The 21401-nt window shown below is 40.8% G+C and overlaps 1 protein-coding gene across 6 annotated transcripts in view; it reads right to left on the bottom strand.

The window, feature by feature from the left end:
• Positions 1-21401, bottom strand: part of tns2a (tensin 2a) — a 74173-nt gene that overhangs the window by 26620 nt on the left and 26152 nt on the right. For 4 of the 6 annotated variants that reach the window (XM_061781107.1, XM_061781115.1, XM_061781125.1 and 1 more), the window contains exons 4-14: positions 10978-11016; positions 10385-10498; positions 9080-9129; positions 8654-8837; positions 5141-5191; positions 4914-5036; positions 4052-4116; positions 3047-3130; positions 2668-2780; positions 2096-2156; positions 1205-1280 (exon numbers count right to left, since the gene is read on the bottom strand). In XM_061781107.1, coding sequence (XP_061637091.1) covers positions 1205-1280; positions 2096-2156; positions 2668-2780; positions 3047-3130; positions 4052-4116; positions 4914-5036; positions 5141-5191; positions 8654-8837; positions 9080-9129; positions 10385-10498; positions 10978-11016 — 960 coding nt within the window. The remainder of the gene's footprint in view (positions 1-1204; positions 1281-2095; positions 2157-2667; positions 2781-3046; positions 3131-4051; positions 4117-4913; positions 5037-5140; positions 5192-8653; positions 8838-9079; positions 9130-10384; positions 10499-10977; positions 11017-21401) is intronic. The other 2 variants (XM_061781146.1, XM_061781136.1) reach the window with 1 other exon arrangement.

The following is a 21401-nucleotide window of genomic DNA, read 5'->3' as shown; positions in this document are numbered from 1 at the left end:
GGACACGACGTCCACAATTGAAATGTGGACTCGTCGGACCACAGAACACTTTTCCACTTTTCATCAGTCCATCTTAGATGAGCTCAGACCCAGAGAAGCCGGCACCGTTTCTGGGTGTTGCTTTTTCTTTGCATAGTAGAGTTTCAAGTTGCACTTACGGATGTAGCGCCGAAATGTATTCACCGACATTGGTTTTCTGAAGTGTTCCTGAGCTCATGTGGTGATATCCTTTGCACATTGATGTCGGTTTTTGATGCAGTGCCGCCTGAGGGATCGAAGGTCATGGGCATTCAATGTTGGTTTTCGGCCTTGCCGCTTATATGCAGTGATTTCTCCAGATTCTCTGAACCTTTTGATGATATTATGGACCGTAGATGATGAAATCCCTAAATTCCTTGCAATTGTACGTTGAGGAACATTGTCCTTAAACTGTTAAACTATTTTCTCATGCAGTTGTTCACAAAGAGGTGAACCTCGTCCCATCTTTGCTTGTGAATGACTGAGCAATTCAGGGAAGCTCCTTTTATATCCAATCATGGCATCCACCTGTTCCCATTTAGCCTGTTCACCTGTGGGATGTTCCAAACAGGTGTTTGATGAGCATTCCTCAACTGTCCCAGGTGGCAAAAAGATGATGTAACACAATGGTAAACATGACCGTGTCCCAGCTTTTTTGGAATGTGTTGCAGCCATAAAATTCAAAGTTAATGATTATTTGCTAAAAACAATAAAGTTTGAACATTAAATATCTTGTCTTTATAGTGTATTCAATTAAACATAGGTTGAACATGATTTGCAAATCATTGTATTCTGTTTTTATTTATGTTTAACACAACGTCCCAACTTCATTGGAATTGGAGTTGTATTATTTAGTTATTATACCATATTATATTCAAATTTTGGCTAGAATGAGAAATGCTAGTTAGACAGAATTTCTTGTTTAAAATGGCATTTGGGTAGAACAATTAGAGTGACTTATTTACTGCCAAAAGAACGTACCAAAGACTTCTGAGGTGAGAATACAGTGTTGCATGACTCTAGGAAGAACCAATTAAGTTTGGCATGGTCTGTTTGGATTCCGACTACTTTTTTTATATATACATTGGCAGTGGACCACCCTATTTAGTAAATGTTTGTTTCGGATAATGTCACGATATCAACCTGATCTGGGCTTTTCTGTCATTTCCTTTCAGTGTGAACTCACCATGATGTCACCTTTAAGCAGTAGTGCTGGTTCGATGGTCACGCATAGGCGCCTTCCCCCGCTTCCTTGAAGGTCACTGTAGACCAAACATAGAGCAAAACACATGACTAAAGAAAGGTACAAGACAGACTTTGTGGCCCAATATGGCGAAAGAAAACAATGGATTTGCGACTAATCTGGCAGACTGCTTTTGTTTGTTTGTTTGTTTTTTGCATTATATTGATCTTGTTGAAAGGCAGTGGGGCTATTTTTTTAATGTGAAGAAAATGGTGCCTAATGTTGTAAAACAGAAATTGGGGGTGCAAATAAATAATAAAAAAAAAAAAAACAGAATATGCCAGTCACTCTTACTACTTTGACAACCTGGGGCAGAAGACTCTGCTGCCCCACACAATTAATGAAGGACAGGCATGTTCCCCAACTCAATTTGCGCCCCTCCCAGTGTCCAAGCCAACCACAGCATCGTCGACTTGAATAAATAAACACCCCATATAAAATAGGTGCCTCATTTTATCACCCTCAGGATGCGTGGTACTCGGGGGGTAAAAATAGGAGGTGACACAGGTTGCTGGTAGAGACTTACTTTACTATATTCATAGCATACAAATAAATGCCTCATCCATAATAGACACCTAATGCCCCTGGCCAGTACTGTAAGAAGGAAAAATTACTGTACATGTAAGTTTGTACTAAAAAAAAGAACATCTACTGAATCTGGTGGGGCACTGCCGCAAAATAATCATAGAACAAAAATAATGAGTTTGATTGATTTTTAGCATCGAACAGGAGTGGAAGGACAACAATAGTCAGCAGGAATACAGTTGGAGACAGAGATTTTAATATAATGAGATAAGTCTAGTCATACACATTATTTATTGCCAAGAGACTCACTATATGCCTGAAGTGTAGACCAACTGCATTGACTGGTAGATCTTCAGGAAGGGGTAGTAACCTGTAGAGACATTTAGACAGAAGGCGTACTTATGATCATCATAAAGTCAGAGGAATGTGCTGACTGCCATCCTTCCATCCTGATGGAGTCCATCATTATATTAAAGATAAACACACTTGTGATTGTGAGGGTGGCGTGCTGAATGTGACCAACTATGACAGTGTAAATGGTTCACATTGCTGGGATTCAGCACAGAGACCTGTAGAGGCATCAGTCCCACACACCACGTGATACCATTGTGCATTTTGTCAGACTGCATAGATCTGACAAACCCGTGAGCCACATTGTTAACAGCAGACTCCAAATAGTTTAGTTGCTAACTTGGTGACTAAAGTATTGAGACACATGGCCATAACACTTCTTCAAGGAAGACGTTTCTGTGATAGTCAAGACATCCAGAACCCACTATGTGAGGCTATAGGTCACTGACGTTCAACCGGGCTCACAATCTCTCTTGTCATAGTTGTCGTAGTATTGTCAATTAAATTAACCAATGCTAGTAAACACAAACCTCCTTCCCCTTGGAAGTTGGGGAGTGATGGGATTAGAACTTGGTGGAGGAAAAGTGGGCTGCTGTTCATCTTGATGGCTCCTGACAGAAGACCCCCAAAGTAATAGATATACCTGAGAGAGATGTAAAACATATTTGCATGAGTGAAAGAGCTCACGGGAATCGAGAGGTGGAGAGTGAAAACAATTTGTCAACTATTATCAAATTTTAAATCACCAACGATTATAATATTTTAAATCATACAATGGGAGCCACGGAACAAAGAATAGAATAGAGGTAGGCTCACCCAAACCCCATCACCTTCATCCCATCCTGTTTGCCATGCCCCCCACCCCCCAAAACACACATACACACTCCTCTCTGATTCACCCTGGATTACCTGTTTTGGGATGGCTGGAGGGAAGTGGACACCTTATCTTCACAAAACTTCCTCATGGCCAGAGTACTGAGAGCCTGGTCCGCCCTGCTCAGAAATGCAAGTGCACATACAACCACAAACACACACAATCACTCACACGCACACACACACATACGCACACACACGTGCTTTCAGCAGAAGATTTCCATGATGGGTCTCACACTAGACTCGCTCCATGCCAGAAATGACATGGAGAGGATACAGCTGACACTGGCCACAGAATTCCAGTATTTTTGTGCTAAATCCGCAAGTCTTAATTCATTTTTTCAGGAAAGTCAGAATTGAAATTATATAGTATGTTCCTGCACATTGAGGAAAGAATTACATGCGTAAGGCAAATGACCTATAAATTTCGCCTTCGTTTTTTGTTATTCAAGTTATGGGTTGTCTCAATATTAACTTATTTTTACCCTTGTGTGACAGTTATAAATGCTAAAATGTTCATTGAAAAATTGCCTGTCCAGCTGATGAAAATTTTATGATGGGATAAACAGATTATTTGCATTTCTATTCAAAATCTGAACAAATTAAATCCATCCATCCACTCTCTTTCATTACCACATACGCTCATTAGGGTCACAGGTGAGCTGGAGTCTATCCCAGCTGACTTTGGGCAATAGGCGGTGCACACCCCGGACTAGTCGCCAGTCAATTGCAGGGCACATAGGCCAACAAGTATTCACACTCAGATTTACACAAAGGTCAATTTCAAGTCTTCAATGAACCTAACGTACGTTTTTGGGATGTTGGAGGAAGTCCCGGAGTAAACCTATTTAAGCACAGGGATAGCGTGCAAAATCCACACATGGAGGTCAAGATTTGAACCTTGAACTTCAGAACAGTGAGGCAGATCTGCTAAACACTGGGCTACCTTGCTGCCAACAAAATAATTATCTTTTTGTAATTATTTGACTGGGTTAAATCAAATACAGAGCAAACGTGATGCTTGATGTTTAAGACACTCACCCTGCTGAGATCTTGCTGTAGTGCATGTAGGCTGCAATGATCACTCCTGTTTTTCCTTTGTTACCCTGCAGGATGAAGACCAGCGACAATGTAAAACATTTTTATATATTTAATAATATATTTTATCATTTTTGTTTATATGGATTGGGGTTTAAGAGATTTGACCATTTTTACATTCGCACATACACACATACTTGAATGAACGAGCTCAAATTAGCAAGCTCTCGCGCCATGATGTTTTCTTCCAAACATCCTGAAGCATTCCAAGAACATTCCAGCATCAAATTCCTAATGTGACCCCTCCAGATAGCAGGAAGGAGGCACTCACAAATTAAAGCTTGTTGGGCAGTGCGCCTCTCAGTGAAGGGCTCTTCATTGCCCAAAGAACTTGTTTACTCTCGTCCTTAGCGAGAATTACAGCTGGGACAGAATACATGTGGCTGTGGAACGTCAGCACACCACAGATGTAGTCTGGTTTCAGGATTTAAATTCTCCCTGACCAAAACCATTACCATCCAGTCAAGCTGCTTAGTGCTTGGTCACCCTTGTTGTCTGCTAGTCTTCAAAGCAGTGGGAAAGTTAACATTTCTCTACTCAAATGTTACAATCTCTACATGGTGGTATGCACAGGTTTAACATCAACATGTTTGTTTGTGTCCAACTTCCTGGCTACAGCTTTTAATACATCAACCATACTTCCATGTAACTATGCAGAAGGATGATCCTATTCATTATTTGGAAATGTTTTGCCCCTCCATTGATTTTCTCCACTGTATTTTCTTATATCTGAGCGTTTTCAACACTGGGAAATACCTACATCTGTCTGAAGAAGAAAAAAAACAGTGGACCCATGAACTCTGACCTTGCAGTGCAGGACCACCACGTGTTGGGGGTCAGATGTCAACCACGTCTCCATGGCCTTACATATGGCGCATATCTTGTCCAGCGGCGGGGCGTGGAGGTCGGGCCAGCCAAAGTCGTGAACCTGATGTTGGACACAGGCGGAGGAAAGAATCATGTGATCGGAGGAGATTTAATGAAAGGTTTGGGAAATGAGTAACAAAAAACACAGCCAATAACGAATGCCACCTTTGGATTTAGTCGGCTCATGTCATGGCGCCTTTCAGAAAGATTGAGGAGCTGAAACAGAAAAAAAATATCTTGATCAGTGCAATATTAATTTAACCCTATGCACTGTATAATACAGCTGAGATGTTGTTTTTTTTATATTTTTGCTCTTCTTCTTCTTTTCCTTTCGGCTTGTCCCGTTAGGGGTCGCCACAGCGTGTCATCCTTTTCCATGAGAGCCTATCTCCTGCATCCTCCTCTCGAACACCAACTGCCATCATGTCTTCCCTCACGACATCCATCAACCTTCTCTTTGGTCTTCCTCTAGCTCTCTTGCCTGGCAGCTCCATCCTCATCATCCTTCTACCAATATACTCACTCTCTCTCCTCTGGACGTGTCCAAACCATTGAAGTCTGCTCTCTCTAACTTTGTCTCCAAAACATCGAACCTTGGCTGTCCCTCTGATGAGCTCATTTCTAATTTTATCCAACCTGGTCACTCCGAGAGCGAACCTCAACATCTTCATTTCCGCCACCTCCAGCTCTGCTTCCTGTTTTCTCTTCAGTGCCACTGTCTCTAATCCATACATCATGGCTGGCCTCACCACTGTTTTATAAACTTTGCCCTTCATCCTAGCAGAGACTCTTCTGTCACATAACACACCTGACACCTTCCTCCACCCGTTCCAACCTGCTTGGACCAGTTTCTTCACTTCCTGACCACACTCACCATTGCTCTGGACGGTTGACCCCAAGTATTTAAAGTCCTCTACCCTTGCCATCTCTTCTCCCTGTAGCCTCATTCTTCCCCCACCACCCCTCTCATTCATGCACATATATTCTGTTTTACTTCGGCTAATCTTCATTCCTCTTCTTTCCAGTGCATGCCTCCATCTTTCTAACTGTTCCTCCAGCTGCTCCCTGCTTTCACTGCAGATCACAATGTCATCTGCAAACATCATGGTCCACGGGGATTCCAGTCTAACCTCATCTGTCAGCCTATCCATCACCACTGCAAAAAGGAAGGGGCTCAGGGCTGATCCCTGATGCAGTCCCACGTCCACCCTAAATTCTTCTGTCACACCGACAGCACACCTCACCGCTGTTCTGCTGCCCTCGTACATGTCCTGTATTATTCTAACATACTTCTCTGCCACTCCAGACTTCCGCATGCAGTACCACAGTTCCTCTCTGGGTACTCTGTCATAGGCTTTCTCTAGATCTACAAAGACACAATGTAGCTCCTTCTGACCTTCTCTGTACTTTTCCCATCAACATCCTCAAGGCAAATAATGCATCTGTGGTACTCTTTCTAGGCATGAAACCATACTGTTGCTCGCAAATACTCACTTCTGTCCTGAGTCTAGCCTCCACTACTCTTTCCCATAACTTCATTGTGTGGCTCATCAACTTTATTCCTCTATAGTTGCCACAGCTCTGCACATCACCTTTGTTCTTAAAAATGGGCACCAGTACACTTTTCCTCCATTCCTCAGGCATCTTCTCACGCACTAGAATTCTATTGAACAAGCTGGTCAAAAACTCCACAGCCACCTCTCCTAGATGCTTCCATACCTCCACAGGAATGTCATCAGGACCAACTGCCTTTCCATTTTTCATTCTCTTTAATGCCTTTCTAACTTCCCCCTTACTTGCCACTTCCTGGTCCACCACACTTGCCTCTTCTACTCTCCCTTCTCTATCATTTTCCTCATTCATCAACTCCTCGAAGTATTCTTTCCATCTACCTAGCACACTGCTGGCACCAGTCAACATATTTCCATCTCTATCCTTAATCACCCTAACCTGCTGCACATCCTTCCCATCTCTATCCCTCTGTCTGGCCAGCCTGTATAAATCCTTTTCTCCTTCTTTAGTGTCCAACCTGCCATCATATGCCTCTTGTTTTGCCTTTGCCACCTCTACCTTTGCCCTGTGTCGCATCTCAATGTATTCCTTTCGCCTCTCCTCGGTCCTCTCAGTGTCCCACTTCCTCTTAGCTAACCGTTTTCCTTGTATGATTTCCTGTACTGTGAGGTTCCACCACCAAGTCTCCTTCTCTCCTTTCCTGCCAGAAGATACACCAAGTACTCTCCTGCCTGCTTCTCTGATCACCTTGGCTGCAGTGGTCCAGTCTTCTGGAAGCTCTTCCCGTCCACCGAGAGCCTGTATCACCTCTTCCCGAAAAGCTGCACAACACTCGTTCTGTCTCAGCTTCCACCACATGGTTCTCTTCTCTGCCTTTGTCTTCCTAATTTTCCTCCCCACCACCAGAGTCATCTTACACACCACCATCCTATGCTGTCTAACCACACTCTCCCCTACCACTACCTTACAGTTGGTAACCTCCTTCAGATTACATCGTCTGCACAAGATGTAATCCACCTGTGTGCTTCTACCTCCGCTCTTGTAGGTCACCCTATGTTCGTGCCTCTTCTGGAAAAAAGTGTTCACTACAGCCATTTGCATCCTTGTTGCAAAGTCTACCACCATCTGTCCCTCCAAGTTCCTTTCCTGGATGCCGTACTTACCCATCACTTCTTCATCACCCCTATTACCTTCACCAACATGTCCATTACAATCTGCTACAATCAATATTTTTGCTCTAATCTATCTAAATAAGGTGAGCAAAAAAAAAATAAGAACTACCTTTCAGTGTGATGCAGTGCAGTGCCCAATCAAAACTCCAAACTACAGCCATAATATATTATTCAGCTCTTGGATAGCAGGATATCATTGTATTGGTAAAGTACCTAATGTTAAGGATTCAACTTTTTCACTTCTGATCTGATCCCGCTATTGCAGCCTTGAGTTTTGGCAGATAGCGATGTCGGTCCGATCCAATTTCAGCAAGAATCATACATATTTATTTTGTAGTATGGAATGTTAGAAAAGTCTTGATCAAGTGATATTGACCCATTTATTATTAACCAATGGGTTACATAAACTAACTGCTTTGTACGTCTTGACCTCTGAGTAGCAGTGTTGTGCACGCAATGAGATACGCAGTAACAAAGAAAGAGAAGAAGTCGGGATCGATTATGGTTAATAAAACTCATTTTTAACAGAGTTTGAAGAATATATGCCTGAGAGTATTGTTATATTCCCAGTTTGTATGTATTCATGCAGCATTTGTGTACCAATATTCATCAACTTGAGAGATATAAGTGCGGCGAGTTCGATGCTAATCTTTGTTAGCTCGTCAATAGTGTTTTTCATTCATTGTGTGTTAGCTTTGAGCTAGCGATTTTTGTGAACACAAACGAAGAAAGAAACAAAGTCTGTGAAGTATTTGAACATTTAATAGGTGTAATTCTTATGTTATGTGTGTTTAGTTTTACAGTGAAATTCAACTGGCGTGTTAATAAATGACTTAAAATCCAGTCCGATGCGATACCGTTTTTTTTTTTGCTGAAATCGGACCGATTACAGATCTCAAACATCAGATCGGGACACCCCTCCCTAATGTCATGTCCAGTATGAATATGATACGATGTGCTATAAGAAACAAACAGTCATCAGCAGTTTCCTCACCAAAAACTTGTCTTGATGCTTGGACTTGAGCATGGCGGCCACCTCCTTCAGGTTGAGGCGGTACCGCTGCTCTTCCAGCTTGGGCGGGAAGAAGACGGAGATTATCCTCTCTGTGATATAAGTGAGGTCAAAGTCGTAATGGCGCTCCATCACTCGCTCCATCACGCGGTCCACACTGAAGCTCCTGCGTAGGGTAAAGGTTATTGACGGTTGTATGTGGCAGCATGAACATGTCCAGGAAAAGCAAAATGTGCTGAAATCAAACCCTCTACAATGAAGGACCCGTGACAATTTGAGAGAAAAAGAGGGAAGTAATGAAAGTACAGTGCAAGACACAACCAGAAGAAAGCCCAGACTGAGATTCCTCTCTTTGGAGGAAAGAACTATTGGACTGGGTCATAAATGGGAGAATGAGATGACCTTTACCTTGGCAGGGTGTTTCTCTGCTTGGTGTATGTCAAAGACTTGGTGGAGCCCTGTAGAGAGAATAACATTAAAACATACGATTAAAAAAAAAGAAAAAAGGACTGCCGTTTCCTAAGAAATGGCAAGTGAATGCCAATTGATAATATTGTCAAGCTCAGAAGTAAAAAAAATAAATAATTGAGGACTATAACGCTCACCGTAACAAATCACTTATACAATGCAAAAATGACATTATGGGGGAGTGGTATACATATCACATAAGTGCAATGTGATTGGATTCTGTCCATGATCCCCCGTTATGTTCTTAAGAAAATCAATACAATATTGTTGGTGTTTAGACTGAGAAAACCTTTTTTATAACAATAATAATAATTAATATGATAATAAAATGTATTTTTTACTCATGAATTAGCTCCATACAGTATTTTGTTCCTTGATAGTTTGAGAGTCCACATCTGTTATGAAATGGTGATTCTATAATTCATTCATTCATTCATTTTCCGTACCGCTTATCCTCACCAGGGTCGCGGGCGTGCTGGAGCCTATCCCAGCAATCTTCGGATGAGAGGCAAGATACACTCTGAACTGGTTGCCAGCCAATCGCAGGGCACATATAAACATACAACCATTCACACTCACATTCACACCTATAGGCAGTTTAGAGTTTTCAATTAACCTACCATGCATGTTTTTGGGATGTGGGAGTAAACCAGAGTACCCGGAGAAATACTGTAACTGACAATTTTAACACTGGGAGGTTTAAGTTAATTAGATAGGGGAAATTGGTTTTAAGTAACATACATATTACTGTAAAATGTTTCCTTCCTTTCTTACATTCTGTTAAAATTTACTTATACACTTCTTCAAGATTGTTCTTGCCATAACTCACTGAGTGGCTGGATTAAGTCACATAGTTCTATTGCCTTCCGTACTTAGGGTATTTGGCGTTAAATTTAAGCCACCAAATACTGGTTCCTTGCCCTGTAAATGACTACAATAGACATTGTTTCTTAATATGAATCTTAATGACTATATTACAATAACTGCAAGTTTCTAATTAGGTGCAGATATATGTATATTCCCTAAAAAAGGCCAGTGCTTTACTGTTTGCCATTCTCGTGGCATGTATATATACAGTATAAGTGTACAACTGACATTTCCAAGATATTCAAGATAATGGGAGAAACAGAGGAATTGTCAAAGTGAAAAGGTGAATGTTTTGCCATTCAATGCATTTATGGGTATTTTACGATGTCAATTCATTCATTCATTGACACAATGATGGGTGAACTGGGATTTCAGTACCACTTGAGCTATCCTTGCCCTGTGGCCCATTTCTGCAGGATGTAGACAAGAGGAGAAGATGAAGGCGCTCACCAGGTGTTGGGCGTTTTGTGATGGAGCTGTCCCTCTGCGCTGCTGTAATCAAACGAGGAAAGATGACAGCAAAAGGACAGAATTGAAAGGAGAACAAGTTTTAAAAGAAAGAACAGCATTTCAGGGATAATAATAAGAAGGGGTAAGTGATGTTTAGAAAGGGGTGAGAAAGAGGAGGAAGTGCAAAGAAGCCAGAAGGACGGGGTGCAGAGGAAAGAAAGGAGATTTAATTAAATAAACAGACTCTCTAATGGATAAACAGTACTACTTCCTACACCAACATCAACATTTGTCTTCAGGTCAGGAATCCTGCAGAGCGCGAGAAATGAACACAGCTCAAACTGAGCCGACTGAGGGATCGGCTTCCCAGAAGGAATTTGGGGAAGAAAAGCATTCAATGGTTTTTTAAAACCATATACTGCTTTGTAGCTGGGAACTATGAAAGAGTTCCAAAGATGGTTCCAGTCATTCTGCATACAGAACGCTTTTGAGGAAACTACGTGCACATCAGAGAGACTTACCAGGTCATTGGCGGGAGCTGGAATACATGCTGTGGTCACCTAAAACATACAAGGAAAGCCACATGTGAATAACAGACACATTCATTTTGCTTCAGAACATTTGGATTATTAAGTAGCTTGCACTGGTAACAAACAGTGATTTTAGAAGTGATCAACTACAACCCCAATTCCAATGAAGTTGGGACGTTGTGTTAAACATAAATAAAAACAGAATACAATGATTTGCAAATCATGTTCAACCTATAGTTAATTGAATACCCTACAAAGACAAGATATTTAATGTTCAAACTGATAAACTTCATTGTTTTTAGCAAATAATCATTAACTTAGAATTTTATAGCTGCAACACATTCCAAAAAAACTGGGACAGGTGGCAAAAAACACTGAGAAAGTAGAGGAATGCTCATCAAACACCTGTTTGGAACATCCCACGGATGAACAGGCTAATTGGGAACAGGTGGGTGCCATGATTGGGTATAAAAGGAGCTTCCCTGAATTGCTCAGTCATTCATAAGCAAAGATGGGGCAAGGTTCACCTCTTTGTGAACAAGTGAAATCCCTAACCCTAAATAGTCGAACTGTTTAAGGACAATGTTCCTCAACGTACAATTGCAAGGATTTTAGGGATTTCATCATCTACGGTCCATAATATCATCAAAAGGTTCAGAGAATCTGGAGAAATCACTGAATGTAAGCGGCAAGGCCGAAAACCAACATTGAATCAATGTGTAAAGCATATCACCACATGGGCTCAGGAACACTTCAGAAAACCGATGTCAGTAAATACAGTTCGGCGCAACATCCATAAGTGCAACTTGAAACTCTACTATGCAAAGCCATTTATCAACAACACCAAGAAATGCCGCCGGCTTCTCTGGGCCCGAGCTCATCTAAGATGGACTGATGCAAAGTGGAAAAGTGTTCTGTGGTCCGACGAGTCCACATTTTAAATTGTTTTGGGAAATTGTAGACGTTGTGTCCTCCGGGCCAAAGAGGAAAAGAACCATCCGGACTGTTATGGACGCAAAGTTCAAAAGCCAGCATCTGTGATGGTATGGGGCTGTGTTAGTGCCAATGGCATGGGTAACTTACACATCTGTGAAGGCACCATTAATGCTGAAAGATGCATACAGGTTTTGGAGAAACATATCCTGCCATCCAAGCAAACTCTTTTTCATGGACGCCCCTGCTTATTTCAGCAAGACAATGCCAAACCACACTCTGTACGTTTTACAACAGCGTGGCTTCGTAGTAAAAGTGTGCAGGTACTAGACTGGCCTGCCTGCAGTTCAGACCTGTCTCCCATTGAAAATCTGTGGCGCATTTATGAAGCGTAAAATACGACAACGGAGACCCCGGACTGTTGAACAGCTGAAGCTGTACATCAACCAAGAATAGGAAATAATTCCACCTACAAAGCTTCAGCAATTAGTGTCCTCAGTTCCCAAACGTTTATTGAATGTTGTTAAAAGAAAAGGTGATGTAACAAAGTGGTAAACATGACCCTGTCCCAGCTTTTTTTAAATGTGTTGCAACCATAAAATTCTAAGTTAATGATTATTTGCTAAAAACAATACAGTTTATCAGTTTGAACATTGAATATATTGTCTTTGTAGTGTATTCAATTAAATATAGGTTGAACATGATTTGCAAATCATTGTATTCTGTTTTTATTTATGTTTAACACAATGTCCCAACTTCATTGGAATTGGGGTTGTAAATACATTACAAACTGTAAAACACCAGTAATTGATGCCCTCTCGAAATGTTTTAAATTGCCTCTATTCATAGTTTAAACTGTAAATATAGCACAGGTTATGATGCCAAAACGTTTGATTTGAAACTCATCGTACAACATTATCCTTAAGAACAAATTGCTTACAGATGCTTGGGCTTTTTAATAGCCACTGCGAAAACCTGCTCATTCGGCGAAGACGCTCCGTAACCTCCGCTGACACACCAGGCTAAACCTAGCTCCTCCTCAACATACAAAAATCTTAGTCCCTCAGTCAATATGTATCACTTCAGCATACTTCCTTGACACCAATTACTAATTTCCTATTAACAAGGGCTTTGGTGCCATCTTGCACTACAAAAACATCAAATAGGAGAGGTTTTCAGCGAATAGCTGAGTATAGGTTGTACAGAAATAAATGAATAATCAGCCATGAGCAGGCCGTGGTTCACTGTACTCTGCAACAACAGACAAAATGTTGTTTTCCTGAGGTAGCAAGAAATAAAAAAAAGATATACAAGTTAATTGATGGACATGATTGCCTCAGTGACAAGAAAGCACAAAAAGAGCTTATTCTTCATTTTTCTAAAAATGTTATGTAAGGCTAAACAGGCAAATAAAGGAGCATTGACACTATGTGAGACTTGATTTTCTGGCCTGTTGTTAGCCTTCACATCAATGAACTGTGACAAAAGGGAACAGCTGTCCAATGAAGAAGGCAGCGGCACACTCGCGCTTATGTAACAGATGGAACACACGAGGGAAAAAAACAAAAAATGAGGCGGCTCCTTCATCATGCGGCTGTTTTTGAACTGTTTATTTGGAGACAGGAAAAGGGCAAGGGCTTGTGTATATCTACTTCTGCACACAAAGGAAGTCACACAGGCCCTGAACCTGGGGGGGGGGCAAACAAGCATGAAGCCATGTCACTTGTTGTTACTTGTATGGTACCTACAGGAATCAACAGGAAGGCAGAGGGGCAGATAACGAGCTAAATCCAGAACCAGATCCGGGTGTAATTATCAAATGACTGTCTGTTCATGACTCAGTCTGAGAATTGATAGCTTTTCATGTCCAGGGGGAAATTCTTCTCAGTTCTTGTTCCATGTTGTGATATCCTTGGTGATTTTCTAATTCCTTGCCTGAATCCAAATTCTGACCATATAACTTTAGGTTTGGCTCTTGCTTCTCTTTCGTCTCTCTCACTGGATAAGGTCTATTTCTTTTACAACCATGCGAACGGTCCAAAAAAATCTTGAAATCTATTTATGAGTCAGCAGCACCATATGAAAGCCATTTTCTGTCATAAATTGTGGCATGCTCCAGCATCTTGCTTCTGTCATCCAACAGCACTCCCTCCATTCAACCCCCGAGTCTCATTAACAGGCAATTGTTTTTTTTTTTCTTTTTGTAAAAAGCCAACATAGCTGTCTTTTTGCAATTGTTTTGCCAAAATGTATTCTATCAGGGCACGATGGTGCACGAGTGGTTAGCAGTGACTGCATGTTTTGCACATCCACAGAGGTCGGTGAGTCTTTAAAAAAATGAGTACCAAGCAACAACCTCTGGTGCTCCTTTAAGAACCAGATCAAAATTGTTACGTGCACCCCTAAAAAAAATAAAGCATAAAATAAGCAGTGCTTTTTATTTGAAAGTTGTGCTTTTATTTTGTTGTGCATGTGTGTGGGTGGTACAAGCAAGCAAGAGCAACTACTTGTGTCTTCAGCTTTGCCAGCTTGACATTGTCACTATATTTACCAACTTTTCCCACCCCTGTAGTGACAAACAGTGGTCCACATGGTTGCAACATTCTGATTTGCAGCACAGTGGTGGCAAGAGGAGGATTTGCACTGATAATCATTTAAGAGTCCCACCTAGGAACGGCTAACATGAGTTAGCAGTTGGTGCCCAAAATGAGAGCACACAATAAAAATTGCACAGTAATTTTAATGACTGCTTATTATTTTGTTTCACATTTTTATTTACGCCGACACAGTGACCGACCGGTTAGCACTGTGAGGTCATCTGCCTCACAGTTCTGGGGACCGGGGTTCAAATCCCGGCCCCGCCTGTGTGGAGTTTGCATGTTCTCCCCGTGCCTAGGTGGGTTTTCTCCGGGCACTCTGGTTTCCCAAAAACATGCATGGTAGGTTAATTGAAGACTGTAAATTGCCCGTGGGCGTAAATGTGTGTAAATTGTTTTTATGTGCACGCCCGCGACCCTAGTGAGGATAAGCGGTAAGGAAAATGGATGGATGAATTTTTATTTACTAATTATAACATATTTACACAAGTATAAGCTTATTAAAAGAATACTATTTAATGCTTTGTTTTACCTTACAATAATATCGAACACAAATGAAGTCAGCAAACGGTAGCAGGTGTGACCTTTGACAAATGGGTCCGGTTTCTCATATAGCACCTTTGGCACAACACCTTGATCTTGATTCTAAAACCGTATCTTGACCAAGATGTTGGGGAAGCCCATTTAGTAAGTTTATTTTGTCTGGGCTCTGTTAATGCAATTTTTCAATCATTTCATGTTCCGCCGTCCAATTTCTCTCCTGCTGAGAGTTCCTTCTGTCGTCGTCTTTGCCTTCTCTTTAATTAGGCACGTTTCGCACACTTCAGCCAACTGACATTCCAGACATATCCCTTACAAAAAAAAAAAAAAAAAAAAAAAAAAAAAAAAAAACTATAGAAACATCACACATTCATCTTTGGTCACAGTCAAATCCAGCCATTCTAAACAAAAATGTGTGGAATAGTTAGAAACAGCAGCAATCCTCGCTGCTTCTTACAAGGAGAAAGCATTTCCCCTCCTTCATCCGAGCCTGGAAGGAGGCCACATGGATACAGTTCAAGGTGTTTCAAATTTCTAGTTGTTATGACTACAGCTATCCAGTGTATACCCTGGAGCATGAATTAAGCTATATTGGGGGTCGGGATTTACCCGTGTCACCCCTGATTCACCCTTTGCACTGCCTTGTTTTGTTTTTTCAAAAGAACCAGAAAACTAATGTTGTTCTCCATGTGTGCCCATTAAAGGGCAGGCAGAGGGTGGCTGCTAAGCCACAACAAAAACACCATACCAGATTCCATCTCCTCAAGCCAATGCTTACGCAGAAACTTCCTGCTAATAGACCTCCACCCATTCCCTTCTCTTTGTATGCCTTTATGTATCTTAGTTTGAGGTCACATGTCTTAAAATTTCTGTCTTATCACTCTTTCCTTCCTCTTCATGTGCCCAACCTTTTTCCCGACATCTTCCCTTCCCCTCCCTTCACTTTTCCTTTTCACAGCACTTCCCAATAGCCCTCTCTCCGTCAAATACTTCCTTCATCCTACAACAAACTGGTTCCAAACAAAAAAAACAAAAAATCTTGTTTCCTCTCCCTCTCACTTCCTCTAGCCTTCAAAGTTTTTGGTCAACCTTTTCAAAGTACTGTACAGTAGTATCTTGACTTACAAGTTTAATTTATTCGGTGACCAAGCTCGTAACTCAATTTCTGCATACATCAAATCAATTATCTCCATTGAAATGAATTGAAATGCTTTGAATAAGTTTCAGCCCCCCGACAAAAAAAACATTTTTTCTTGTTACATTTTTAAAAAATAAAGATAGCGCTATATTGTAAATATAGAAACATTTTTAAAAAGACAAATAAAGATATAAACTGGTTTTGTGAAGTGTTTTAAACTCAGTTATATACATACCCATACTGTTATACAGTCGTGTGTTAATTGTGCCATTAAGGGGCGTGGCCTAGTGGGTGACATCAGTCACAAGTTAGTTCAGTGGTAGCTAGGGCTGTTCACGAATTAGTGGTGGCTCGAAGTAGGAAGTGGCCGTGGAAAGCGATCATCGAATGAGACTTTTCGGACTCGAATATGAACAAATATCAAAACTATCTGACAAGAGCTGCAACTGCTGCCAAGCTGCATTTCTTTTCAAAAATATTTCACAATGTTTAACCTTTGTTAATGGCTGATGCCATTTTGACTTACTGCGCAAGGTTTCTGCGCATATGTGCTCTTGTACAATAGTGTTTTTCCTTCAGTTCATCATGGAACCCAGATGCAAATACCCATAGCAGTCTCTACTGAGACGATGATCTCCGCAGAAGGAGGCGTCTGTTTGCCGCACATGGAGCTCCACGGATGTTCGTGACAGACGGCGACCGCGGGAAAATGAATAGGAGAATGTTGCGCAAGATTCAACAGCAGCAGCACATGACGAGAGCTAGCTGGCTTGAAAGGAGGATTCTAGTCTTGAAGTGTGTGGAAGGTGTGGAAGTGCCTGGGAGGTTTGATTCCATATGTCCTTCACCGACAACAATGTTGTGACGTACTAAACCAGTGCAGCATACATGCTAAATATAATCATATGAGAACAATATCATGAAAGTAGCTTCAGAGCCATACTCAACAGCAAAGTGAGCAGCAGGCTTAAAATCACCAATAATTAATCTTTTCTCTTTGAGAATTCAGGTATATCCCCTTTATCCTCAACTCAGGTGGGCCCATCAGGTGACACTCCTATTAGCGTCTCTTAAGCCCTCTGTTGTCTTCCTCTCTGTCCATTTATTTTTTTCTCCCTCCTCCTTCCCTTCACAAGCTCTTTGACCTGCCAAATCCAGATGGACCGTAGCTAATGGATACAGCGCTGGTTTGTCCTCTCTATGCATGCTTCAAAAGGGATGTTTAGGTGATGAGGTAGTGGCCCTGCCATGTTATTGATGTGTCAAACATGTTTTTACACATATCGACAGATGATGTGCACATCAGAGCTTGTGGACACGAAATCATCCATTGGTTAAAGGAAATAAAGTGTGGCATGTAATTGATTTTTGAGTTTCATATTAGTCCAGTCAACACAATTTTTGTAGCTCAGTTGGACCTGAAAAGGTTTTAACTTTGAAACAAAACAAGCTAGCCAAGCTTTTCTTTTCACTTGGCTTAAAGGACAGAAGTAAAAAAATAATAATAATCATCACATTCCACTCCTATTTGGCTATACACGAGTCATTGTGTTAATCTATTCCTTAATATTGAATAAGTGAGCATGATGTTAACAGCATTTGACGGGCATGCACTTTAAATAAGGTAAAAAAAGAAGCGGATGTCTTCGCAACAAAAAACAAATCCTATTGAGTTTGAAGCCGGTAAGATATGAGATACTACTTGTGTAATTTTACTGGTCCCCAATAAGTCCCTGTCACCATCCTAATAAGAACACAGAACTTGCTTTGATGGCTCGCTAATAGCCACACCATTCCTCCAACTCCTTTGGGAAGCCCAATCACAACACACTGATGAAAGCTGCAGAATCGGAGCTGGCTGTGACGCCTGCGGGCTTTCATCATTGCCATCATCAGACGGCGAGCTGTGATGTGCACAAACCACAGTGAGGTTTGACTTGCAACAAGAGCCGGAATTATGGACATGATTTAGAGAACAACCGTGGAGGAACAGTTGTGACACGAGCTAAAAAAGGGTACAGACGTGGTAGATGTAATGCACTACAAATACCAGAGATTATTGAGATAAAGTAGTAACTCAACAATAATGTAAACTCTCCGCCTTACTTTGGCTAGTGGGAACTTTTACATGTAGCGATGTTCTAGCGATCAATAGTTGTTGCAAATCCCAAGAAGACAAACAAAACAAACAGGACAAACAAACAAAATTTGCAGTCTGTGAAAAATCACCTACAAAACGTTTGATATGTTCTTGCACCCTAAACTAAATGTCATTCGTTAATGATGAATTATCATCAGAGGTGCAATGATTAATCGATTCATCAACAACTAATCGATTATCAAATTAATCGATATCGATTTTTGATAATCGAGTCATCGCTTAGAGACCTTGTTTAACTTAATATTGTCCAAATCCTAGCAATTTCATTCTCTCAAGAGTACATTTTTATTATTATATTTAATAATAATAATAAAGCAGTAAACAATAATTATATTTATTCTCATGAAAAAGCAGACTGTCTTTGACATTTGCAAATATTTTTTACTTTGGAGAACATCAACATTTTTGCCGATTGTCGACGTTACAGAATCATAGTCAACTGAATTAATTTATGAAATAGTCATATTTTTGAATGAAGGATTGGAAATTTTAAAACGTTAACCTGATTCATCGATTAACCGAAAACAAATCAAGAGTAATCGATTATTAAAATAAGAAGTAGTTGCAGCCCTAATTATCATACAAGAATCAATTACCATTGTTAATACTGTCTCATTATTAACAGCGGTTAACTCATTTAGACTTAACGTATTATAGTTAAGAACATTACTGAAGTTAATGTGACAAAGGTTTAATGACAGCAAAAGTTTAACTATGGAATGGATTTGTGTTTTTGAAATATGAACCAGTCAGAGGCCAATTATATTCGGACTCAGAGGTTACACTGTAGTATAAATTATACTTTAATATTTTCCAAATATAATACAATATTCTAGTAAAATGCTGATCATGTGTTATGATCAACAATATGCCAAATCCTTAAATGAGGTAAAAATTGAGGCCCCAATTTTCTAGTATTCTAGCATAGACAAATAATTTACAGCAGTGCCTTTAAGTTTACACTTAGGTGTTAAGTTTACACTTAACACATTAGTGAAAGATAAGATAATAAGATAGTAATAAGTGGTGTCTTTTTTTTTTTTTTGCACAAAGCCGCAGGACTCATTTTATGGCAGCACTAAGAGAGACCTGGCCAAGCATTCAAATATCACCTCATGAATCTAATAAGCATGTCAACATAGACTGCCTTAGAAAAGCGTACCCAGAACAACACAGGAGGACTTCAAGGCCACGACTAAGCAAAACCAACACCTACAGATGAAAGATTTGTACAGGGACATCGAGCAGCAGTTCATAACTTTTATTGAGCCGAGGTACCCATTTACATTAGCAAAATCTCACTGTTTATTACCAAACAAAAATGGCAACAAAAAAAATATGACTATTGAAATAATGATGATCTCTTCTCAGTTCACTCACTAACTGACTTAGTGTAAAATTGGGGCCTGTTTAATTGGACACAAAGTTGATTTAATCACAGGAAGCCATGACTTATTCTTTTGTATGAATGGCAACGGGTGGTTACACATGTTCATTGCAGCTCCCGCCATCTAATGGAAGAGCATTTACATTTTTCTGCCTGTCATGATACATCGCTTGCATTCATAGTAGAACAAAGATACATTTGTAATTATCCAGCCATCCATCCATTTTCTGCACCACTTTATCCCCACAAGGTTCGCGGGCTTGCTGGAGCCCATCCCAGCTATCTTCGGGCGTGAGGCGGGGTACACCCTGAACTGGTCGCCAGCCAATCGCAGGGTACGTATAAACAAAAAACCATTCGCACTCACACCTACGGACAATTTAGAGTCTTCAATTAACCTACCATGCATGTTTTTTGGATGTGGGAGGAAACCGGAGTACCCGGAGAAAACCCACGCTGGCACGGGGAGAACATGCAAACTCCACACAGAACTGTGAGGCAGATGTGCTAACCACTGGACCGATTTGTAATTAATAAATAATAATTTTCAGACAAATTAAGTGAAATTTGATTTTTTTCACTCAGCACCCTGATGATCTCTCACTCCACACTCAGGTGCCACAGCACCCTGATTGGGAGGAGACCATATTGGTGCCCTCCTACATGTGAGCCCAGCTAACAAAGAGTTGTTCACACTGTGCTGCATGTTTCCCTTTGTTTAGCTTTTCTTCCCACACTATCCTTTGGCTCCGAAAGGAAAGAAATCACCCTCTGTGCGCTTCATTCTAACTCCAAGCAGCTGAGAGGAAGGCCGAGCATATCTTAGGTCACACGGGTCCCTGAGGTAGAGCTTTAACGGCGAAGTGGAATGCAATTCCATGTTATGGAGCTGGGGGTCAGTGCACACATAAACACATATACCCACAGCGACCATGCAGATGGAGGTCCAAAAAACAAGAATGTACACGTTCATGCTTCCATATGCGCGCTCACTCATTGCGCGTGTGAGTGTGTGTGTGTGTGTGGCAGGCCACACACACAACGCACACACTGATGAAAACACCAGCGTTCCCACACGACCAACGTTACCCTAGCCAAACGAGAACCCATAACTGGACAGCCAGTACATAAATAAGCATGGGTAAATAAAACAAAACAGGAAGACAGAGTCGGGATCAGCAATGTAAACACTGTGAAGTAAACAACTTTTTCACTCCTTTCCTCCCTCTTCACAGTTTTCGCATAACACAATCTTAGTTTATTTGTGATTTTTTTTAATGTATTGTTTTGGTTTGGTTAAAGGTTAAATTTGGCTCAGCTGTCAGTGAAAACCACCTGAACTGCAAGGGGAGTTTAGGTGTAATTTCTTTGCTTTTCACCCACTGTCTTTCAAACAAATCAACAGGGAAGCTAACAAAAAAAAGATTTGATAATGAATAAATGGTAACTGCTAACATAACCTGTCTGCTTTATAAAGGTGTGTCGTAAAATAAACATTAGCTGTATCCCATTTAGTTGGTTGGGGACTATGTCAGAATTTCGAAGCCTCCTTCAAATGTCATCTGCTGCTTGAGAACATTAGAATTGAGAATTTGTGGTTCTGATGCGAAGTTGCCAGAGGAAAATATTTTCAGGAACATATTTTGTCACAGTTAATAA

Source organism: Phyllopteryx taeniolatus, chromosome 1 (assembly GCF_024500385.1).
Source record: "Phyllopteryx taeniolatus isolate TA_2022b chromosome 1, UOR_Ptae_1.2, whole genome shotgun sequence".
NCBI lineage: Eukaryota > Metazoa > Chordata > Actinopteri > Syngnathiformes > Syngnathidae > Phyllopteryx > Phyllopteryx taeniolatus.
The sequence above is the reverse complement of the archived record's forward strand: the minus strand, read 5'-3'. Positions and strand labels throughout refer to the sequence as shown.